The sequence below is a fragment of the Globicephala melas genome, chromosome 13 (assembly GCF_963455315.2).
Source record: "Globicephala melas chromosome 13, mGloMel1.2, whole genome shotgun sequence".
NCBI classification, from domain to species: domain Eukaryota; kingdom Metazoa; phylum Chordata; class Mammalia; order Artiodactyla; family Delphinidae; genus Globicephala; species Globicephala melas.
The window spans coordinates 17,186,269-17,206,475 of record NC_083326.1 but is presented as its reverse complement, the minus strand read 5'-3'; the positions used below and the strand labels follow the sequence as shown (position 1 = coordinate 17,206,475).

The 20,207-nt window shown below is 43.0% G+C and overlaps 1 protein-coding gene and 1 pseudogene across 1 annotated transcript in view; one reads left to right on the top strand and one right to left on the bottom strand.

The window, feature by feature from the left end:
- PHLPP1 (PH domain and leucine rich repeat protein phosphatase 1) overlaps positions 1–15,921 on the bottom strand; it is a 213,337-nt gene extending 197,416 nt beyond the window's left edge. Inside the window, exon 1 of the mRNA XM_030868118.2 lies at positions 14,276–15,921. Within this exon, the coding sequence (XP_030723978.2) occupies positions 14,276–15,788 (1,513 nt within the window). The 5' untranslated portion in view covers positions 15,789–15,921. The remainder of the gene's footprint in view (positions 1–14,275) is intronic.
- Positions 15,922–16,703: 782 nt separating this feature from the next.
- LOC115859313 (zinc finger matrin-type protein 2 pseudogene) lies at positions 16,704–18,977 on the top strand (annotated as a pseudogene).
- Positions 18,978–20,207: the final 1,230 nt, after the last annotated feature.

Here is a 20,207-nt window from a genome sequence, read left to right as displayed (position 1 = left end):
CTTTCATTCACGCTTTAGTTCCTGACATGCCCTTTCCATGCAATGCTAGTCCCCCATTCATACAGGGAGTCCTTCTCAGGAAGCTTTTTCAGAGCATTCCAGGGAGAATTGGTTTGTCAGGCTTCTGGGTTCCCTTGGCACTCTGTAAATGCCTTCATTAAGGCATTTCAAGTTTTACTGTAATTGTTTATTTGATAAACAGTAGAAGGCAAAAGGGTCCACTGAGATCTGGAAGCTGGGTGGTGAGTCAGGTCCATTTACCAGCTAAACAAATGATTACTGTCAGCTTAAAGTGTATTACCATTTCAAACTCATCCTCAGCAAACTCCATCCTCAACTGCAAAATATTTGTAAATATCAAGAGCAGGAGACACATCATTCATTCTCACATCACCAACTCCTAACTAGAATGCCTGGTCCTCCAGCTTGACTGAATTAATTAGTGATACCCACACACAACCTCTTGCTTCCTACTTTCATGAACTGACCCACAATTCTCCCATCACTCAAAGTGCAAACTTGTCATCTCTGAGCTTCAATATTAGCTACTGAGTCCTAGGATAACATCTACATCTGCCTGCTTTTCTCTCTCCACTCCTCTAGTTCCAGCCCTCAGTATCTTACTGAGCCATGCAAGCCCCTAATGGTTTCCCTCCTCCAACTGTAATCTCTCCCCCTCCCGATTCATCCAACACTGGCACTCCTTAAACTGTATTGTGCAAACGAATCACCTAGGGATCTTGTTAAAATGCCAATTATTCAGTAAGTCTGAAGTGAGGACTGAGAGTCTGCTTTTTCTTTTTTTTTTTTTTTTGCGGAACACGGGCCTCTCACTGTTGTGGCCTCTCCCGTTGCGGAGCACAGGCTCCGGACGCGCAGGCTCAGTGGCCATGGCTCACGGGCCCAGCCGCTCAGCGGCATGTGGGATCCTCCCGGACCAGGGCACGAACCCGTGTCCCCTGCATCGGCAGGCGGACTCTCAACCACTGCGCCACCAGGGAAGCCCTGAGAGTCTGCATTTCTAACACACTCCAAAGAGATGCTAACGATGCTGGTCCACAGATCACATTTCAAGTAGCAAGATCTCCACTCAGGGCTGTCCTGGAATAATGTATCTAGCAAGCAGTCAACAAGCAGAAGCCAGACAACCATCAATCAGGATTGGATAAGCACAGATTTCTATGCTAGGTAAGAAACTGGACTAGATGCCCCTGGTCCTTTCCAATGCTTTGATTCTATGCTCTCCCTGAGATATCCATGACGTTGTCACCCATTTTTCACCTGTGAAGCTTGGCAAAGCTATTCCCTAGCAGGTAATACTTCAATTATCACATTCACCAGCTTCTAAAGTAGTAACTATCTACCGACAACTCTGGTTTAGTCTACTCCAGTATTACAAACGTTTCTAAAAGATAAAGAAGATACCGGGCAAGGGGGTATATATAGTTGTGCTTATGACAGTACCTTCAAGAAAAGTGAACACCACCACTTCCCTTTATCCATCAGTATTATCTAGAGGTTAATACCACTTGCATTACTCTATCAGTTTCTTAGAACCAAGAGGCTATCAACCGTTTTGTTTGGTTGGGGGTGGGGTGGGAGATCTTATGAATAGAAGCAGGAAGCAATGACGACTCCCAATTCTCTATTAGCAGCTGCAAGCCAATTCAAGATATAAAACAAGCATTCCAAATGTACTGACTACAAGATGATCCCTACTCTCAGAAATGGACTTTTGTGTGGTATCTTCACAATGACATTATCTTTAGCAGTTCCAAGATACTTGTTTATAGAACTTTTGTCATTGTGTATTTATCAATGAGACAATACTACTCAGATTCTGGTTAAAAACACCAAGTCTCTATTACGACTTAGTTACAAGGGATTTTTAGCGTCTACTTTATAATCACAAGGGCTAACTATTCTCCTTATGGCTACATTGATGTTAACATTTCTGTTAATATCCCCCATGAAAATCAGCTTGTCGGGTGTTGATACTGCTCTAATGAGTTAACTGAGGTCTCTGTAAAAATCTGTCACAGAGGGCAGAAAGGTGCAAATGACAGTGGAAAATACACAACGGCAGGTAATTAACCTGAATGTTGATTAGTCTGAATTAGAAGTATTTTCATTGGAATTAGAAGCATGACTTATTTTAGTCAGACAGGATCTGCATAACTTATTTTAAAAACAGGGTGTTTATCATACTTTTAAAACTAACATATAAAGCAAAATAAAGATCTTTTCCAGTGTTGTCATTCACATTACTACATGAGACAATATATCACAGAGACATTTACCTTCCACTTAAAACAAAAGAAATTTGTAACAGGCCATCAGTAAAGACTTAACTTACCATAGTAGTATAGTACAGATTTTACAGCCATGGATAAAATAGTTATTTTTGCTTACATGAACACTTAAGAGTTGTGTTTCCTCCTGGTCCACACAAGAGGCTTTTAAAAAAAATTCCTTCACCAATGAAGATCCAGACAGTAGATGGGCAAAGTTAAAAATAATACCCTCGGGGCTTCCCTGGTGGCATAGTGGTTAAGAATCCGCCTGCCAATGCAGGGGACACGGGTTAGAGCCCTGGTCCAGGAAGATCCCACATGCCACGGAGCAACTAAGCCTGTGCGCCACAACTACTGAGCCTGCGTTCTAGAGCCCACGAGCCACAACTACTGAGCCGGCGAGCCACAACCACTGAAGCCTGCGAGCCTAGAGCCCGTGCTCCGCAACAAGAGAAGCCACCGCAATAAGAAGCCCATGCACCATAATGAAGAGTGGCCTCTGCTCGTCGCAACTAGAGAAAGCCCACGTGCAACAACGAAGACCCAGTGCAGCCAAAAATAAATAAAATAAATAAATTTATACCAAAAAAATGGAATTTTATTTTTAAAAAATTAAGAATACCCTCAGGTTATGACCAATTCCTCATCTTCCAAATTTTACATTAATGTGGTTGGTCTACATGACATTAAACTAAAAGAAGGAATCTGCCTCCAGAAGATGAACACAGCATTTCCCATAAACTTTATAAATCCGAGGAAAGCAAAACCCGCACGGGCTTCACAAAAAGAAACAAGAGAACGTCTTTCAAGTGTACTGTAGGCCCCCTGCCAGGCTTCAGGGCAACCTTGAGCATGTGCACATTTGCATTTTCTTTTCAAGAAAGCAAAATTAATATTTGCTTAACCCAGAACTTAGATCCTCACAAAGTATGATACCAAATGAAGCCCCAATGATTCAGATGGATAAAAAGGCCTAGATAGAAAGGGTTGGTAAATCTTAAAGGATTAAGGTGGAATTACTAATCCTAAACTCAGTCTGACTGGACTTTGAACTACTGGTACTTCATGGCTGCTCCTCAAACAATTCAGTATTCCAGAATCATGGCAAGAGTCTACTCCCTCTGGTCCTTCAAGATGGCTCAAGGGCCTTCCCGGGATTCACACAGTGGAGTCAGGAGCCTCTCCTTTGCTGCTACTATAGTCATCTGTGGACCCCACTGCCTCTATTAGAACATTTTCCACTTTTGTATTCTACATGCCCGCAGAGCTATAAGTATTTCAAGGGATCCTAGAAAATTAAAATTAGCCATCTTTGAATCAAAAGTACTTTTGATATAGTAGGTACTCATAGTAATTACTGGATTAAATGAATGAGTGAGTGAAAGTGTATAGTTTGCCAGTGTCACTAAGCAACAGCATATTCCATCTTCCTTAATGAGCCCTAATTACCTCGAATTAACATTTGTGGCAATTTACTATTGCTAAAAATAACACTACCACACTACATTAGTATAACATCTCACAGTTTACAAAGCACTTCCACATATATCATCAAATCTGAACCTCACAAAGTTCTCTGAGATGGATTTTTTTTAAATCTCTCTAATAAATGAGGCTTAAAGAGATTACAGGGTTCATTATAGGTTTCCCATCAAGTAAAGAAGCAGCCTACAGTCAAATCTAGGTCCTAGATCCTCCATCAGTGCTCTCTGCATCCTAAGACCAGGGCCTGGTTTACACCGAGTCCTGCTGTCCTAGGCACTTTCCCTCATCTCATTTGATCTTCTCAACAACGCTGTGTGGCTCACAGGTACTGCCTATTTCCACAGAGAAGGAAAGAGGGAGGTAGAGCTCTGGGCTCAGGGGCACAGCCAGAATGCAGGTTCCAGCCTCAAGTACTTCAAAGTCCATGCTTCCCAAATGCTGATCTGCCCAAACTGGCCCCAGAAAGTTACCAAGGACAAGTTTTCCACATTCGGCAAAGCAAGCTATTACACACTAGTTAACTCTGGCAGCAAATGCTGGGGCTTGCACTCTACCTGAACCTTGCTCGCTTGACAAATCCACACAAGGTACTAAAATGCTCTGTAACTCAGTTTCCCTATCTGTAACCCTGGGGTGGTAACATTACCTGCCTCATAGGGTTGTTATGAGGATTAAATGAGTTAATATTTATAAAGCACTTAAAACGGTGCCTCGCACATAGGAAGGATGATATAAATGCCTATCAGTTTTTTTAAAAAGGCATAAACTGAGGAAAAGTGACAGTTTAAGTCACTAAAGAAATACTCAATTATCGAATAAAAAGTGTGGGGACAATTTGTTCTTTCCTACTTCCTGTCTTTCTTTTCTTAAAAATAAATCTATTTATTTATTTACTTATGGCTACGTTGGGTCTTCGTTGCTGCACGCGGGCTTTCTCCAGTTGCAGTGAGCAGGGTCTACTCTTCGTTGCGGTGCTCGGGCTTCTCACTGCGGTGGCTTCTCTTGTTGTGGAGAACGGGCTCTAGGTGCGCAGGCTTCAGTAGTTGTGGCACGTGGGCTCAGTAGTTGTGGCTCGCGGGCTCTAGAACTCAGGCTCAGTAGTTGTGGCACGGGCTTAGTTGCTCCGCGGCATGTGGGATCTTCCCGGGCCAGGGCTGGAACCTGTGTCCTCCCGCATTGGCAGGCGGATTCTTAACCACTGTGCCACCAGGGAAGCCCCGTTCCTATCTTTCTTAAACAACAGATAGATTAAAATTTTTAACATACAAATAAAACTATAATATACCACAGGAAAATATGGGAAATTTCTTTTAAATCTTGAGGGGGAAGACTTCCTAAGCATGACACAGAACCCTGACTACCTAGAGGAAAAGACTGACATAAAAGTGCAAATGGATGAAGAAAATAGTGACTTACAAAACAAAGCTAGTTTCCCTAGATATACGCCCCCAAAACAAATCTATAAGCCAGTAGGAAAAAGGCAAATATCAAACTAAAAAAATGGGCAAGGGATAGGAACAGGCCATTCATGGGAGAAATAAGTTACCAATTAAAATGTGAAAAAAAATGATCTACGTAATTAAGAACTATAATTTTTTTTAAATTGAGACTTCCCCCCGCCAAGACTGTTTACCCCACCCACCTGCTACCACCTCCCATTACATCCTACCTCAGCACTCAGTGGAGAACATGTGGGCATGCATGTGTGAGTGTATCATGTACGCATGTGTGGGATGCGTGTAAGGAAGCGAGTGCGTCTCCTCCAACTACAGTGATGTTTACTTCTTTCCAGAAGGAGAGATTCAATTTATTACATAAACCTGCACATCAGCTGCCCCCAGCCATACTACCTCTCTCAGAGACCATCAAGAGAAATTTCTTTTCTGCTTCAGCAGCTAGAGTACATATTCCATATGCCAGATGCAATGTATTTTTACCCATTTGTACTTCTGCACTTTACAAGTTTCCTTCCTCATAGTAAAAACTGAAGTCATCTTTGAGGAATTAATTGACTCCATAGATTAATTTCCATATAAAACTTTTACTTAAGGTAAATGATTAAATTAAAATGGAACCTAATATAAAAGGGAATCTCTCTCTCACCCCTACAAATATTCAAAAACTGTCTTTTTGCTAACAGGAGCAGGACATTGCTCTCCCTCTCTCAAAGATATTCAAAGCAGTACCAGATTTCATGATACAGACTTCCAAAACCAGCAAACGGCAAAAGCCCAAAGATTACTGAACTAAGTTGTTTCAATTTATATCACATAAAAGTAGGGCTGTGTATGCGTACCTAAATAAACTAAGTGCATTTAATTGTGAGAAGACACGTTTTTCTTAAAAAAAGTGAAATAAAAAATATTATGAATACTGAATCTTTTTAATGAACATGCCTGAATGGGATTTTTTTTCAAGATCTATTCTTAAATTTTTCTTCCAAATATTTTTTTAAAATTCAGTGGTTTTGCAAATTTCCATTCTTCTAACAATTTCAACTTTAAAGGACTGGACAAATAAGACAAATAACCATTGATTTTCTGATTTTCTAGCACTGTAACTCTTTTCAGTCAACCATCTGTCAACTTTAAAGTTCTATCATAAAACCCCCAAAGGGTAACATCACTGATGAAATCTAATTTCCCTCTCTGCAATTAAAATATCCAACTGTTCCATTAGAAGCCCGCCCATAATCTGTCAAAGTGATATGTAACCTCTCATAAGCACTGATTAGAATGAAAAGAAACTAGAAACACCTTGAAGGAATTGAGAAAGCACCAAATGTGTGAAGCGCACTCAATTTTTTAAACTTTCATTTTGAATACTAAATAAAGGAGAATCCAAAGATAGTAAGTATATAAATTCAGTGTGGGGTAAAAAACAACACTAGACAGATAATCAAAATCCTGGGTGCTATTCCTAATTCTGAGACTGAGTTTATCACCGATCTTGGACCAGACACTCAACCTCTACAGGGCTTGCTTTCCTCATCTATAAAAATACAGATGTTAGGATCTCTACAGAATCCTAAACTCTATGATCTAATCAAAAATAACACACAAAAAAATTTTTATGTGCTTTTTCTCCTACTGACTCTAGGCACAAGTAGATAGGCACATACAGCTCACCATGAATTAAAGCTAATGAACCATTAAATTTCCCATATCTGGATCCCTCAAATACAGAGTTATCACTACAGTAAAGTTTATAAACTGGATTATAAAAGTATCTTACTTTACAAGTCAACTTAAGAGGTACGCGGGCCTCTCACTGTTGTGGCCTCTCCCGTCGTGGAGCACAGGCTCTGGACGCGCAGGCTCAGCGGCCACGGCTCACGGGCCCAGCCGCTCTGCGGCATGTGGGATCTTCCCGGACCGGGGCACGAACCCGTGTCCCCTGCATCAGCAGGCGGACTCTAAACCACTGCGCCACCAGGGAAGCCCTTACTTCAACTTTTAAGAGGATGTATTTCTTTAAATTCATCTCTAGTGTGCTGAATTCTACTTTGAAGAGTAGAGCTGGCAAGGAGAGGGTAATCAAACACTATCTATTCCATCATTAGTCCTAATCGACTCCAAAAAGGTATTCTTCTTTGGCTGGCAACCTTAGGCTGACTTGTGTGTATTAGGTCCAAGCCTGTTCCTTTCTCCATGACAAAAAGCTGGGGATTTGGCTGTTTTTAAACCCATGGATAGGTCGTACAGAACTTAAAACAACTACAACATTTAGTCCTAATTTGAAGAACAGGCTCTCTAATGAAGCCCCAGAATGTTAAGAGTTGGAAGAGATTTTAGACTTATTCTACTCCAAGCTCATCATTTTACTGATGAGGAAATCAAAGCCCAGGATAAGTTGAAATGAATGCCCAAAGTCATACCAACTTTCCCAACTCTCAGACCCATTTCTTTAAATTGCAAACCATAACAAAGTTACTTTCACCTGACTCCAGGATACATCAGCCAAACTCAAAAACCATAAGATGGAGCACCCCTTCAGTGCTAAAGTATAGCCAAAAGCTGTCAAAATATATGCATAGGAACAAAGAAAGAATTCCATAGGAATATATTTCTCATACATGACAAAAAGGTCAAAAACTGGTTCTACGCATAAAATTTCGCTCTTTGGACCATGTGTCAGGAGTGAACTGATTGTGAAATCCAGATAATTATTAAATAGACAGTGAAAACAAATACAGTTCATACTTTCTCTTGCTATATTTAAAAACACGCCTCGTATTTGAAAAGAAGGCGCCAAGCATCCTAACATACTATTAATGAAGGCAGACATCTGAAAAGATTCACTCTCCACCTGCTCTTCATCATCAGATGTATGAGTCAGTAGAACTAGACAGCAACAAATTCAAAACTCTTCCTGCCTGAAAAGAATGCAGGGGAAAAAACTAAAACAAAATCAACCAATTCAAAGTATCTCAAATTTCAAATTAGATTTTTTCATTCATTAATTGAAATGGTCCAAAACCAAATTATTTCAAATTTTATTCAGTCTTCAACTGAATGCTTTCACATAACTGGAAATGAGACTAATTTACTTCTAGCAAGCTTCATTTGAGAAAATACATGTCATAAATTCTGGATTTTTTTTTTTTTTTTGCTAAAGTATTGACATTTACAAACTCACAGAATATGTACAACCTACAAATAGAGTATTTCACTCCATTTCCAAGAGAACTTCTAGGTTCCAAACTCAAAGGTCATTGGATTAGTACCTTAATAAGACACTCTATCATTAAATACATTTTACAACCTATTAAAGCAATCTCAAATGTAAAAATACAACAGGGAAACAATTATTTCAGCATGAATGTGGCATTATGGGATGGTTATGCTTTGTTTCACCTAACATATTAAAAGGAATATTCGGCATATATATTATATATATAACAAAACCATTCCGTCTCTAAATCAACATGTAATTACACTTCAGCAACCCGGTAAGTGTTATTCTTGATTCTAAAGTACGATTATCACACAACTTGAAAGAGCTCCTATTTCATAGTTAACCAAATATCCTAATGTTCTTTAATCAAAGTACCATTAAAGTCTATTTTTTCCAACCCTTGAGTTTCAGTTTATCAAAATTTTCCAAAGCCTAGAGTTAAAGTTTCATAACAAATCCAAACACAACCCGTCACAGAGACTTAGGTTATAAATACCTAATATGTCTAAAGAATCCAAATGGTCGATTTTGTTTTGTTTGAATTATACTATCTTTAGAAAACCAAAGGTAAGTATTAAAAAGAGTTTGCCCAAGAAGCAGAGGGACATGAAGGTAGATTCAAAACCCCTCATTACCAGTGTTGTACCAGATGCCTGCGATCAAGGGGTGGAGTGGGTTTTAGAAAGTGGGACTTTTAAAAAAAGCCTTCACTTTCCCAGACTATTTTGGACATTTTGATAACATCTTTTTCTCTTTTTCAAAATGCCAGGCGTCTTTAAAGGAAAAGCTTTTCTATTGAGTGGCTTTTCTCGACTTTCACAGTACAATTAAACCCTTCTCCTGTCCAGATAGACTGAACCGTGTTCAACCCTGGCACATAACAAAATCATTAAATCTAAAACGCCTCATTTGACAGATGTCTCATTAAATTCATCTTAAACTTTAGGTAAGAGATGCCTTTGAAAAGGGGGGAAAAAAAACACCTGTTAACTCTAAGAAACCTTTGAGAGAGAACTCTCTCAAAATCCACATAGAGCTCCACTCACGGAAAACAGAAGATATTAACAGTGTGTGGCACATCTAAAACCTTCTGCCATGGGAGAAATGCCTCTGTGTGTATGTGTGTTTAACACAACCCCTGGGGACCCTAACAGGAAGGAAGGCTGAAGATTCAGGACATACACCACCAGCTGCTTAACAAAATTCCGCAAATTCAATTCAACAAATGTTTAAACTAAAATGCCAAGTATTATACTAGCCTTGGACCATATACAACATTAATGAATGTTATGTTACCAAGAAATCAAATTCAGCATTCTATAAAGAGAATCAAAAACACCTTACTCTTTAAAAAATAATAAGAATCTTGGGATAACCAGTCATTTAAGGTGGCTGTTTTAACAATCTTATAGCCACAAAAAGATAAAACTTTCAATCAGAAACTTCATAAACTCATTTACACTCATCTCCTCTCCCTATAATTATTTCAATAAGCATAAAAAAAACACCATTTAAGGAATAACTATAAAAACAGACAGAGTAGCTTACTCTCTAACTCTATATAACATATGAATTATAAAAAATGAACAGCATGGTGACATCAATAGAGCACTACTGATCACTAAAGTACAAATAAGTTTACTTTAAGATGAAAGGTTTATGCAAACCTTTCATGATAGCTATTTTTGATACTTTACAAGTAAAGCTATGTTTTAAAGGAACTGAAATGTCACACCGCTACCCTCAAAACTTATCCACTTTTCAGATAAAGTGTTAATAATGCTCTATACCCAATGAAGATTTACAGTTTAACAAATGAGGCGTGTGTAAGAAAAAAAAGAATCATTAGGTGAACTTTATTTCATGCCAACTTAAATGCATGTAAGACTATTTACAATCAGAATATTTAGAACACTTCCGTACTCTTTCTGTATTGTCCACTTATTTGCCAGTCTTGCTTCTTTATGTTAAAGGCAGCATGATAGAAACAGAACCAACCAAATTTCACAAGGAATACCACTTTGGCCTAGAGGATAATATCACCTCATTACCAACAAAAATAGAATATTTTCGGAATGCTTTTAACCAAGTGAAAAATTCAAGTGTAAATGAAATTCAACTTCAATTCATGGAAAGTAATATGAATTGTAAAACAGAATATGCATGCTCTCTCTTCTCAGCTCTGCCAAGAACTGAAAAACCACAAGCAAGAATCAAAACTATGCATCAGTTTATCTGAAAAGAGGATTGACACCCACTCCTCCCTAATAATGTTTCCGAAAGGACAAATGAGATAATTTATGTGAAAGCTCTTTAAGATTTTTGAAGATAATAAAACCAACATATTAATAGATGTTATCAAACCACAGTTATGAAGGACAAGACAGCACTCACTTTACATCAAAAACAAGTATAAAATTTAAATACAAAAAGCGACAAAAATAAAATTAAACCCTTTGTTCTTAAAAGGACTGCTTAAGCACACACTGGTGTCACATGTTCATACCACGTTACTCAATACTGCTGTAATTATAGTAATAAGAGACTTCTCGTCAATATTACAGCTTAATGCCGAAACACCCCTTCTTGGTTTCCACGTAGGAAACCATGTAAGATTTGATCATCCCAGAAGAGAAAAAGAGAAGAAATATGAGCGGGTAAGGAGTCCGTTCTCCTGAGCAATCCCAAAAAGTCAAACATAAAAATATCTTGTCCAAGATTCACGAGCCACAGTGGGTGCAGTCTCCATTCCATCAACATCATTTCCCACTATTACAATTTAAACTGAAACAGCCAGATGACTAAAGCTAAAAGGCAGTAGAAGTGAGTCAAAAATATTAAAAATATAGTTTAACACTGCCCTTGATTAATGACTCAGACGCCCCCAGGGAGTCCAAAACATAACCTCATTAACGTTTTTAAGTCTGTAACCTATGTCGAGTAACCTAATTCTTGAATTTTTTTTCACCTAAAATTACTCTCAGGTAAAATTTAAGATGGCTGATCTTAAAGGAAAATTAAATGTTAATGTATCTAATATACTTAATACTTCACACAAGTTACTTCAGATAGAGCCATAATTAAATTTTTTCTTATTTAAAGTTAGCTAAGAGAATGGTTGCTTCGGAGGAGCAACAATTTTCAAACTAAGTTTTTCTCAACGACTCTGTAATTAGATAGTACCTTTTTGTCCAAAGCCTTTTAGCTCATTAAAGATTCCATTTTACTTTACCTAAATAAATATTTAAATATTCAAAGCAACCACAAATGGCTTTCAAAGTCTTTTAAGAATAACTTAGGCCAGGTTATAAATACTAAAATTCAACTGAAAGGTGACCTCAAGAGAATGAAAGTTCTCCACTGGACAAGAACTTCTCCAGTTATAAACAGATAAACTAGATAAACAACAGATAACGAGCTCAATTTAAATATAGGAAAATATTCAAAAGCCTTCAAAAGCAATTTCCTAGTCTATCCTCAACTCCACATACACAGATAAACAAAAAGATACACAGCAATAAATTTAAGAGTAAGTTACATGTAACATTATAAAAACGAATGTGGTGGAAAACACACCCTCAAAGGATCTCATATAAAACAAACGTAACTCTCTTCTTATGGAAAAGAATTACTACCAAAACATGCCACTTTCCTGTTGGGTGTCCTACATTCCACTGCAGCACAGGGGTAACTTCTAGGAATCTCCTCCAGCTTGGTGCAAACCTGCGCTACATGTGAAGTCCTGATAATGTTCCGGTGATGAGTGAGACCACCTTATAACAAGGCCCTTTTGTTCATCAGTAACTAAACTTCCTTGCAAAAGTTCAAGTGGACTCACTATATAGTAAATTTTGTTCTATGGCAAATGAATATCAACACAGACGTTTGCCATGTTCTTAGGCTTAACATAAGCTCAACTTGCTATAAAACAAGCAATTAGACATCTTTATAACATCTTTATAATATCTTTGTAAAGACTGTTATATCTTTATAACAATCAGGCATCTTCCTTCTAGGACACCTGCATACCAGCTTCGTATTCAAGAACAGGTTGGATGCTCTGTATGGCTTCCTCATTTAATTAGTTACTTTTACAAGCATATTCACAGAGGTATATATGTATTTATACTGTGCATATAGAAATAAAGCAAATAAGTTCAGAATGAAGCAACAATTCCTGCTTTTCATAAGGAACGAAACAAAAAGATTAAAATGAGCACACCAGAAATTTGCGATTTACCAGAAAGATAATTTGTCACCTTTATACTGATAAGTTTTTTTAAAAAACCTATATATCACCCACTTAGAACATTTTAGACACACGTGAAGAGACAATCAAGGGGAATCAAAGATTTAAATGTCATGACTAGGACACCTAAAACCCTTCCCATGGACATTTATCGTGATCAACAATTCAGTCATGAGAAAAAGAAAGGATGCAGAACTCTTTCCATACGAAATATGTCCAATACTGCTTATTTAACATATCCCTTGCTTTATATATATTTCCTTCAATGTAATTGGTTGGTTATAAGGGCATTTATCATTCTCATGTTAAGAAAATATTCTCATTCCAAGTGTGATTACCATTTACTGCTTTTGTAAAATAACAGTATTTTACAAATTACATGAGCCACAGGAGAAAATGATATAGCTGTTGCTCCCACATGAAAAAAAAAGTCACCTATTTTCTAGGCCATAAGCTTTTAAAGGCTTGTCATCCGGTTAGGATATTATCTTCAGATACTACAAATGCTATTGTATTATGATATGGTTTTCTTTACGAGGCAAAAATCCATCAGAAATCCACTTGAATTACAGAAAAACTTCAATTAAACGTAAAGGAACATCTCACCAGGAATGCTACCAGTTTTGCATATCTCAATGTGTGAGTAATTTCTTCATTCAAACCGACTAAACTGCTACTGGGACACAGGCTGGACCAAAAACATATTAAGTTAGAAAGAATGGCTACAGATTAATGAAATTACAAGTGTGATTATTTTTCCACCACCACATACAACCTAGGTGGGGAAGTAATTTAGTACTTTAGTAAATCTGGGGAAGATTTAACTCTCCTTTTAAGACCTTTAACCTAGAAATGAAAAAAAAATGAGGAAGATTTTCGATCACCCTCAAGTCGTACTGTGATTCCTATATATCCCTATTGCAAGTCACATCGCAATGGGCAGTTCTGGCTATAAAGGCTAGAAGTAAGAAACTGAGAGAAAGAAATAGGCAAAACCACTTTTGACGCAAGACAAACTTACAGAGGAAACTGAAATAAAGCCAAAAAGCGCTGAGGAAAAGTATCGCTAAAGAGGACCGCAGCTGCTGGGTTCCATCGAGGACTAAGTGGGCAAACGAGTAGCACCAGCTGATGCGGAGCGAGCTCCCGGGCTGGAAGGGCAGGCCGCCGACAGTGAGACGGAGGGCGGGTGTTCCAGCGCATTTCTCAAGGTCATTTTCCTCTGTAGGTATCACGTGCACGTGATGTTTACCTGAAATCCCAAACTGCCTCAAACCCAACAAACCGGTGAACAGACGTCCGAAGGCAGCACTTCACTGTTAAAGACACCACTGCTTCTTTCAGGAGTGCCTGCTCCCTGTGCTTGCTTCCCAACCTCGGAGCCCCCAAGAATGACAAAAGCTCGCGGATTTTAAAACTGCTCAATTTAGTATCACACAGATCGTACTTGAAAGCTGTAGAGAAGTAACAGACTCCCGAGGACCCGCGCTGACTCTCGGGGTGGCCAAACATTTCTCGGGACCTGGAAGTGCTTATTCCGCACGCGTCAAAGTGCAGGTGATCTCCTTACCTGCATAGAAGCGGATGAGGCAGCCGATCTCCGAGTCCATGCCTTCCTCCTGCACCCTCCACAACTCCCCAAAGCCCAGGTGGAAGAGGTAGTCATTTTGGATCTGCAACGGCTTCTCGTCCGCCTCCAGGCGCCGGGTGGTCTCTCCGTGGAGCTGCACGTACAGGGTGGGCGGTGGAGGCGCCTGCTCCGCGGTCGCCCCGTTCCCATTCTGGGTCGACGGGGGGCGGCCGAGGGCCGCTGCTGCCGCCGCCTTCTCCCGAGGCTGATCGCGGGCGGCGCCGCCTGGGCCCTCGACGCCCCTCAGGGCTTTCGGCTGCGGCGGAGGCGGGGAGGCCGTCGGGGATGACAGCCGGGCACCCGCTCCAAGCCGGGGCAGGCGGGGCTGTCTCGGAGCCCCCGTCGGGGGCCGGGCCGGGGCCAGGTCAGCCTCCAGCTCCTCGGACGACGACGAGCAGCCGCCGCCGCTGCTGTAGGGGTCCAACCGGTCCGACACGCTCTCGGCGCTAGGGCTCAGGCTGAAGCTCTCGGTGTCGGAGGCTGGGCCCGCGGCCGCACCGTCCAGGAGCCGCGGGGCGCCCGGTTCGCCCAGGCTGGAGTCTGAGGGCGCGGGGCTGGCGCGCGTGGCGCAGAGCGCCCACCCGTCCGGGGCGCCGGGCAGCGGCAGGTCGGCGGGAGGAGGGCGCTGCGGCCCCCCGACGGCGGCCAGTCCGCTCCTCCCGGGTGGCGGCTCCGAGTCCCGCGGCTCGGCGGGCGGGAGCCGGGGACCGGCGTCGGGGTGCCCCTTGCCCAGCACCTTTACCACGCCGCCGCCCTTGTAGCCCACCTGCAGCAGGCGGGCGGCCACCTCCCCCGCCGTGGTGTCCAGCGTGCACAGCACCGGGCGCAGGTAGGTCGAGGCCATGTGGCGGTCGAAGACGTGCACGCAGCCCCGCTCGAGCTGGTGCCGCACCCAGTCCCGGTCCGACGGCTGCAGCTGGAGCATCTGCCGGTGCTTCAGGAGCAGCGTCTTCCTGTCCAGGCTCCGGGTGCACAGCGAAGCCGAGGCCGAGCAGGAGGCGGTGAGGCCGGTGGCGCCGGGGGAGTGCGAGGCGGCAGCGGCGGACGACGACGAGGACGAGGACGACGAGGCGGCGGCGGCGGCGGCCGCGGACAGATTCCTCTTCAGCCGCCCTCTCCTCAGCAGCAGGGAGTTGGCGCAACCGCTGGCACCGGGCACCGGGGCAGCCCCGCCAGCGGTGGGCTGGGGGGCGCCGCGCCTCCTCCTGCGACCCGTGCCTCCCGGCCGACCCGGCAACAACCCCAGCTGCGCCTCGCCGGGGGCCTCTTCCCGCGCCCCGCCACTGGGGGCCGCCGGGGTCAGCGCGGGCTCCGGGCTCCGGCCGCTCCCGACTGCCGCCGCCAGAGCCGCCGCGGCCGCGGCCGCCGCTGCAGCCGCCGCCGGAGCCGGAGCTCGGTCCTCCCTGCTGGTCTCTGGGAGTCGCTGCGCCGTAGTCGCGGCGGCGGGCTCCATTGCAGTGGGGCTTCGCGCTTCCCCCCCAGCTCCGGAGACAGCGGGCAGAGAGAGAGGCGGGGAGGCGAAGGTGGGAGACGGCGGCGGCGCGGGGAGAAGGGAGAAGCCAATGGCGTTCGGCACGGCCGTTCCAGGGGATTATGTGGCAATTCGGAGCATTCCGTCGGTGTCTCAGTGTTCCATCCCGTGCGCCCGCCCGCTTGGCCGCCACCGCCCCCCCACCAAACACACACACACACGCCCTCCCCGCCTGGGTCGCGGGCGCCGAGCGCAGGCCCCGCCCACTCCCCCGCCTCACCCCGGCGAACCCGCCGCGTAGCTGGGCTCATTGAATATTAATCACGCGCCGGCAGCGGGAAGGCGGGAGACAGGCAGGGCGGGAGCTCCTCGGCGGGCCTCATGAATATGCATCACCTGCATGACGGCATTCCAGGCGGAAGAGGGGCGAGCAGGAGGGCGGCGGTGAGGCGGGGCTTCAGGGTAAACAAACGGGACGGCGTACGAGGGCGGGGCTGGGGGGGGCAGTTTCCCAGGAGGTTCCGGCGCGAGCCTCAGAGAGGGGGAGGCAGAGACGACAGATGCGCGCGGTGCACCTTGGGAGTTGTAGTTCCAGTGCGCGGACGGGCATGTCCGAAGGAAACGTGGTGAACTACAAGCCCCAGAGATCCTTAAACTATGCCCCTCCTTTCAGCCAGCCGTGTGCCCTGGACAGTGGGTATTCTGCCCTCTGCTGTTGAACTCCGTGCCCGGGAATGTTCTTGTTCATTAACTTGTACTTAGCCCGCCCACTCCCGCTTCCCAGAAGACTTTCGTTTTCCCGGCTAATTGAAAGAGAGGGCTTTGAAGGGACTCTAAACGGTACAAAGGTCCCCAGCCTTTGGTCTTCACCTCCACCACCCATTGAACGTGCTTAGTGGAAATCGTGCAGCCCCGACCCGATCCTCCAGTTCCTACATCTGAGAAGGAAAAAGGCAAAGGGCTGAGATCTCATTTTTCCCTGTTGGTCTGAAGGTTTGAAGTAACTTAATGACACAGAAAGCGATGGAAAGTAGAGGAAACGCTGGAATGGAGACACGGTGGGATATGAGATGGGCTGGTCCTGTATGTTCTCTCTTAACGCCTTCCCTTGTTTCTTCTTTCAACATTCAGAAAAAGTTATACTCTACGGCTACAATGTTATTCGTGGTCTGAAAAGTTGCACTTTCTTGTCAGTTGAAACAATATTGTAGGCTAGATTAGAATAGCATACTATTTAAAAGAATTTAGTAAAATTTTTAATTTAATTAATATTCCCCCACATTGTTTTAGAAATCTGGATTTTCACATTTGAGACTTTTTCAACTTTATACTATCCAGGGCCTGCCTCAACTTCAACAAAGTTACTAAACTTGAGGGTGAATTGGGGGTGAGGGGTTTGAGGAAAGAGGAAGGAGAGAGAAACAGAGAAACTGGAACTTGTACCTGAAATAACAGAAACTAGTAAGGGCAGGGAAAGTTGTACTTGGGTTATCTACACAGTTTCATTGAAGAGGAATGGAGGAAGTTACAGGACCAAAAAATATATATTTATCTTGATTCTTGAAATTCCTGAAAATGATTTTTTATATTTTTCTTTTGAAGTATTACCTCTTGGTCTCATGAAACAAATGTTTATTCCATTTCAATTCAATCAACAGCACAGAGTTACATTTTTAAAATTAGGAAGAATGCAAGTTCTCCCAAGAGACATAAGATAGTCAAGTCAATTAATTTAACAAATAATTATAAACATATTATATGCCAGGTACTCTGTTACAGCAATTGAATAAATCAGACACTGTCCTTGCCTTCACAGAGCTTATAGATTAGCAAGAAAGAGGTTCAACAAGTGAGAGGGATGTGGACGAGGGGAGAATACTGGGTGCCATGGAGGAAGCAAAAATAAAACAAGAGAACTGACCTAGTCTAGGGAGTCCAACAATAGAGACCTCACTTTGGATGAAATTTTCTGGAACAAATGAAGCTGAGTACTTGCTGAAGGCTAAGTCTCTGAAAGAAAGTAAAGAGGCAGAGAAAGAGGTAATGATCTTGAAGATGAATTTCAGCTGCCTAATCCATATGTACCTTGAGTAGCACAAACTATTCTAGAAATGAACAGTATTTTAATTTAGCCTTACTTTAATAAGGTTAAAAAACAAAGACTATGTTAAATTTCAGCACCAAAACATGGACTATTTACATTTCTTTATATTTTTTAGTTCCTTAGCTGATTTCCTATAAACCTCTTTAATTTTTTCTATATTAAGAAATATAGATTCACTTCGCAGTGAAGATGGCATCGGGCAGTGGGACAAAAAACTTGGACTTTCGCCGAAAGTGGGACAAAGATGAATATGAGAAGCTTGCCGAGAAGAAGCTCACGAAAGAGAGAGAAAAGAAGGATGGAAAACCAGTGCAGCCAGTCACGCGAGAGCTTCTCCAGCATCGGGACTCCAAGGTGGACCTGGAATCCAAACTTGGGAAGACAATCGTCATTACCAAGACCACCCCACAGTCTGAGATGGGAGAATACTATTGCAATGTCTGTGACTGTGTGGTGAAAGACTCCATCAACTTCCTGGATCACAGTAATGGAAAGAAACATCAGCGAAACCTGGGCATGTCTATGCGTGTGGAATGTTCCACTTTGGATCAGGTGAAGAAACGTTTTGAAGTCAACAAGAAGGAGATGGAAGAGAAGCAGAAGGATTATGACTTTGAGGAAAGGATGAAGGAACTCAGAGAAGAGGAGGAAAAGGCCAAAACCTACAAGAAAGAGAAACAGAAGGAGAAGAAAAGGAGGGCGGAGGAGGACTTGACATTGGAGGAGGAAGGTGAGATGACAGCTGTGATGGGCTTCTCTGGCTTCGGTTCCACCAAGAAGAGTTACTGAGGCTTTCTATGCTTGGCTTTTTGCCAGGCCTAACTTTGTGTGTGTGGGCGTCATCTTTTGGGAGGTACTGGGGAAAGTCCTTAAGAGTGGCAGCGGGGAGGGCTAGAGGGTGGGTGTTTGTGGTTTCCCTCTACCTTGGGAGAGAGCACAGGATGCAACGGAGTGTGCTATGGCATGTTCCTTCAGCCTCAGTATTTCACTGGAGACAGAGGACCTCTGATCATCTGAGTTCCCAATAAAGAAAAACCACCTCTTCTGAGGCTGCTTTCCCGAAAAAAAAAAAAGAAGTATATATTAATTCTCATATATCTGCTTTCTAGAGTTATTTTTATTTAGCTAATGTAACAAACTCAAGGGAAGTTTGTTCTAATCAGAAATTCTGTCACCATTGGCCCAATGTCCATTTGCATCCTAAGAAATCATAGCGCTGTCTCAATAAGCTCTGAGTCTTGTTTAGTTTTACACGATCACCACAACTCTCGCCTTTTTATCCTCTAGGAACTGTATTTACCCCTTGACGTTATTTGTAACCAAAAAGCCTCCTCCAAGGGGGAAAACGTAAAGCAAAAGCATTGGTCAGAGAATTCAGTATACAGAGTATTGGAGTGGGGAGGGGTTGAAGAGTCTTCATACACACCTGCCAGACTTGGTATGAGGGATTACTAAATTAGGAGGAGAAAGGGAATAATGAATTATGTTCAAGTATCTCAACATGAAGAAAAAGGAAGTACATTCCAGCCTCAAAAAACAGTGGGTCCGGTCTCCCCTGGTGGCGCAGTGGTTGAGAGTACGCCTGCCGATGCAGGGGACACGGGTTCGTGCCCGGGTTTGTGCCCCGGTCCGGAAGATCCCACATGCCGCGGAGCAGCTGGGCCCGTGAGCTATGGCCGCTGAGCCTTCGCGTCTGGAGCCTGCGCTCCGCAACGGGAGAGGCTACAACAGTGAGAGGCCCGCGTACCGAGAAAAAAAAACCAAAAAAACCGTGGGTCCTTTTTTTGTGGGCAGGGGGAGAATGCAGATTATAATTTTTACACAGAGAAACTATTTCAGGCATAGTGTCTATAATCTAAAACACGTCATATTCCATTGTATCCAAAATAATAGAAATCAGAGCTTAGGGGGGAGCAGAAGACCAAGGATCCACAGTGTGCTCCATCCCTGGTTCCACCTCCAAACACCTTCAGTAAAGTCACTAAACTTGGGGCTGAGAGGAGAGAGAGAAAGAAATGAGAGTTCATAAAAATAGACAGTCCCCTGAACACCAGATCAACTGGAACCTCAGAGTTTTAATAATAGACAATGATAAGGGCAATGAAACTTGTACTTGGAGTTTGCTGGTATCATGGAACATCATCCAGACCGTCCGAGCCAACCCACGCCGTACAATTTCTCTGAATAAGAAAAGGATTTCAGTTAAGGACAAATGTTTTCTAGACACCCATGAAATTGCAGCTTCTCCTACTTAAAAGTAGAGTGGGGAATAGGCCACTATCTTGAAACCACATAAC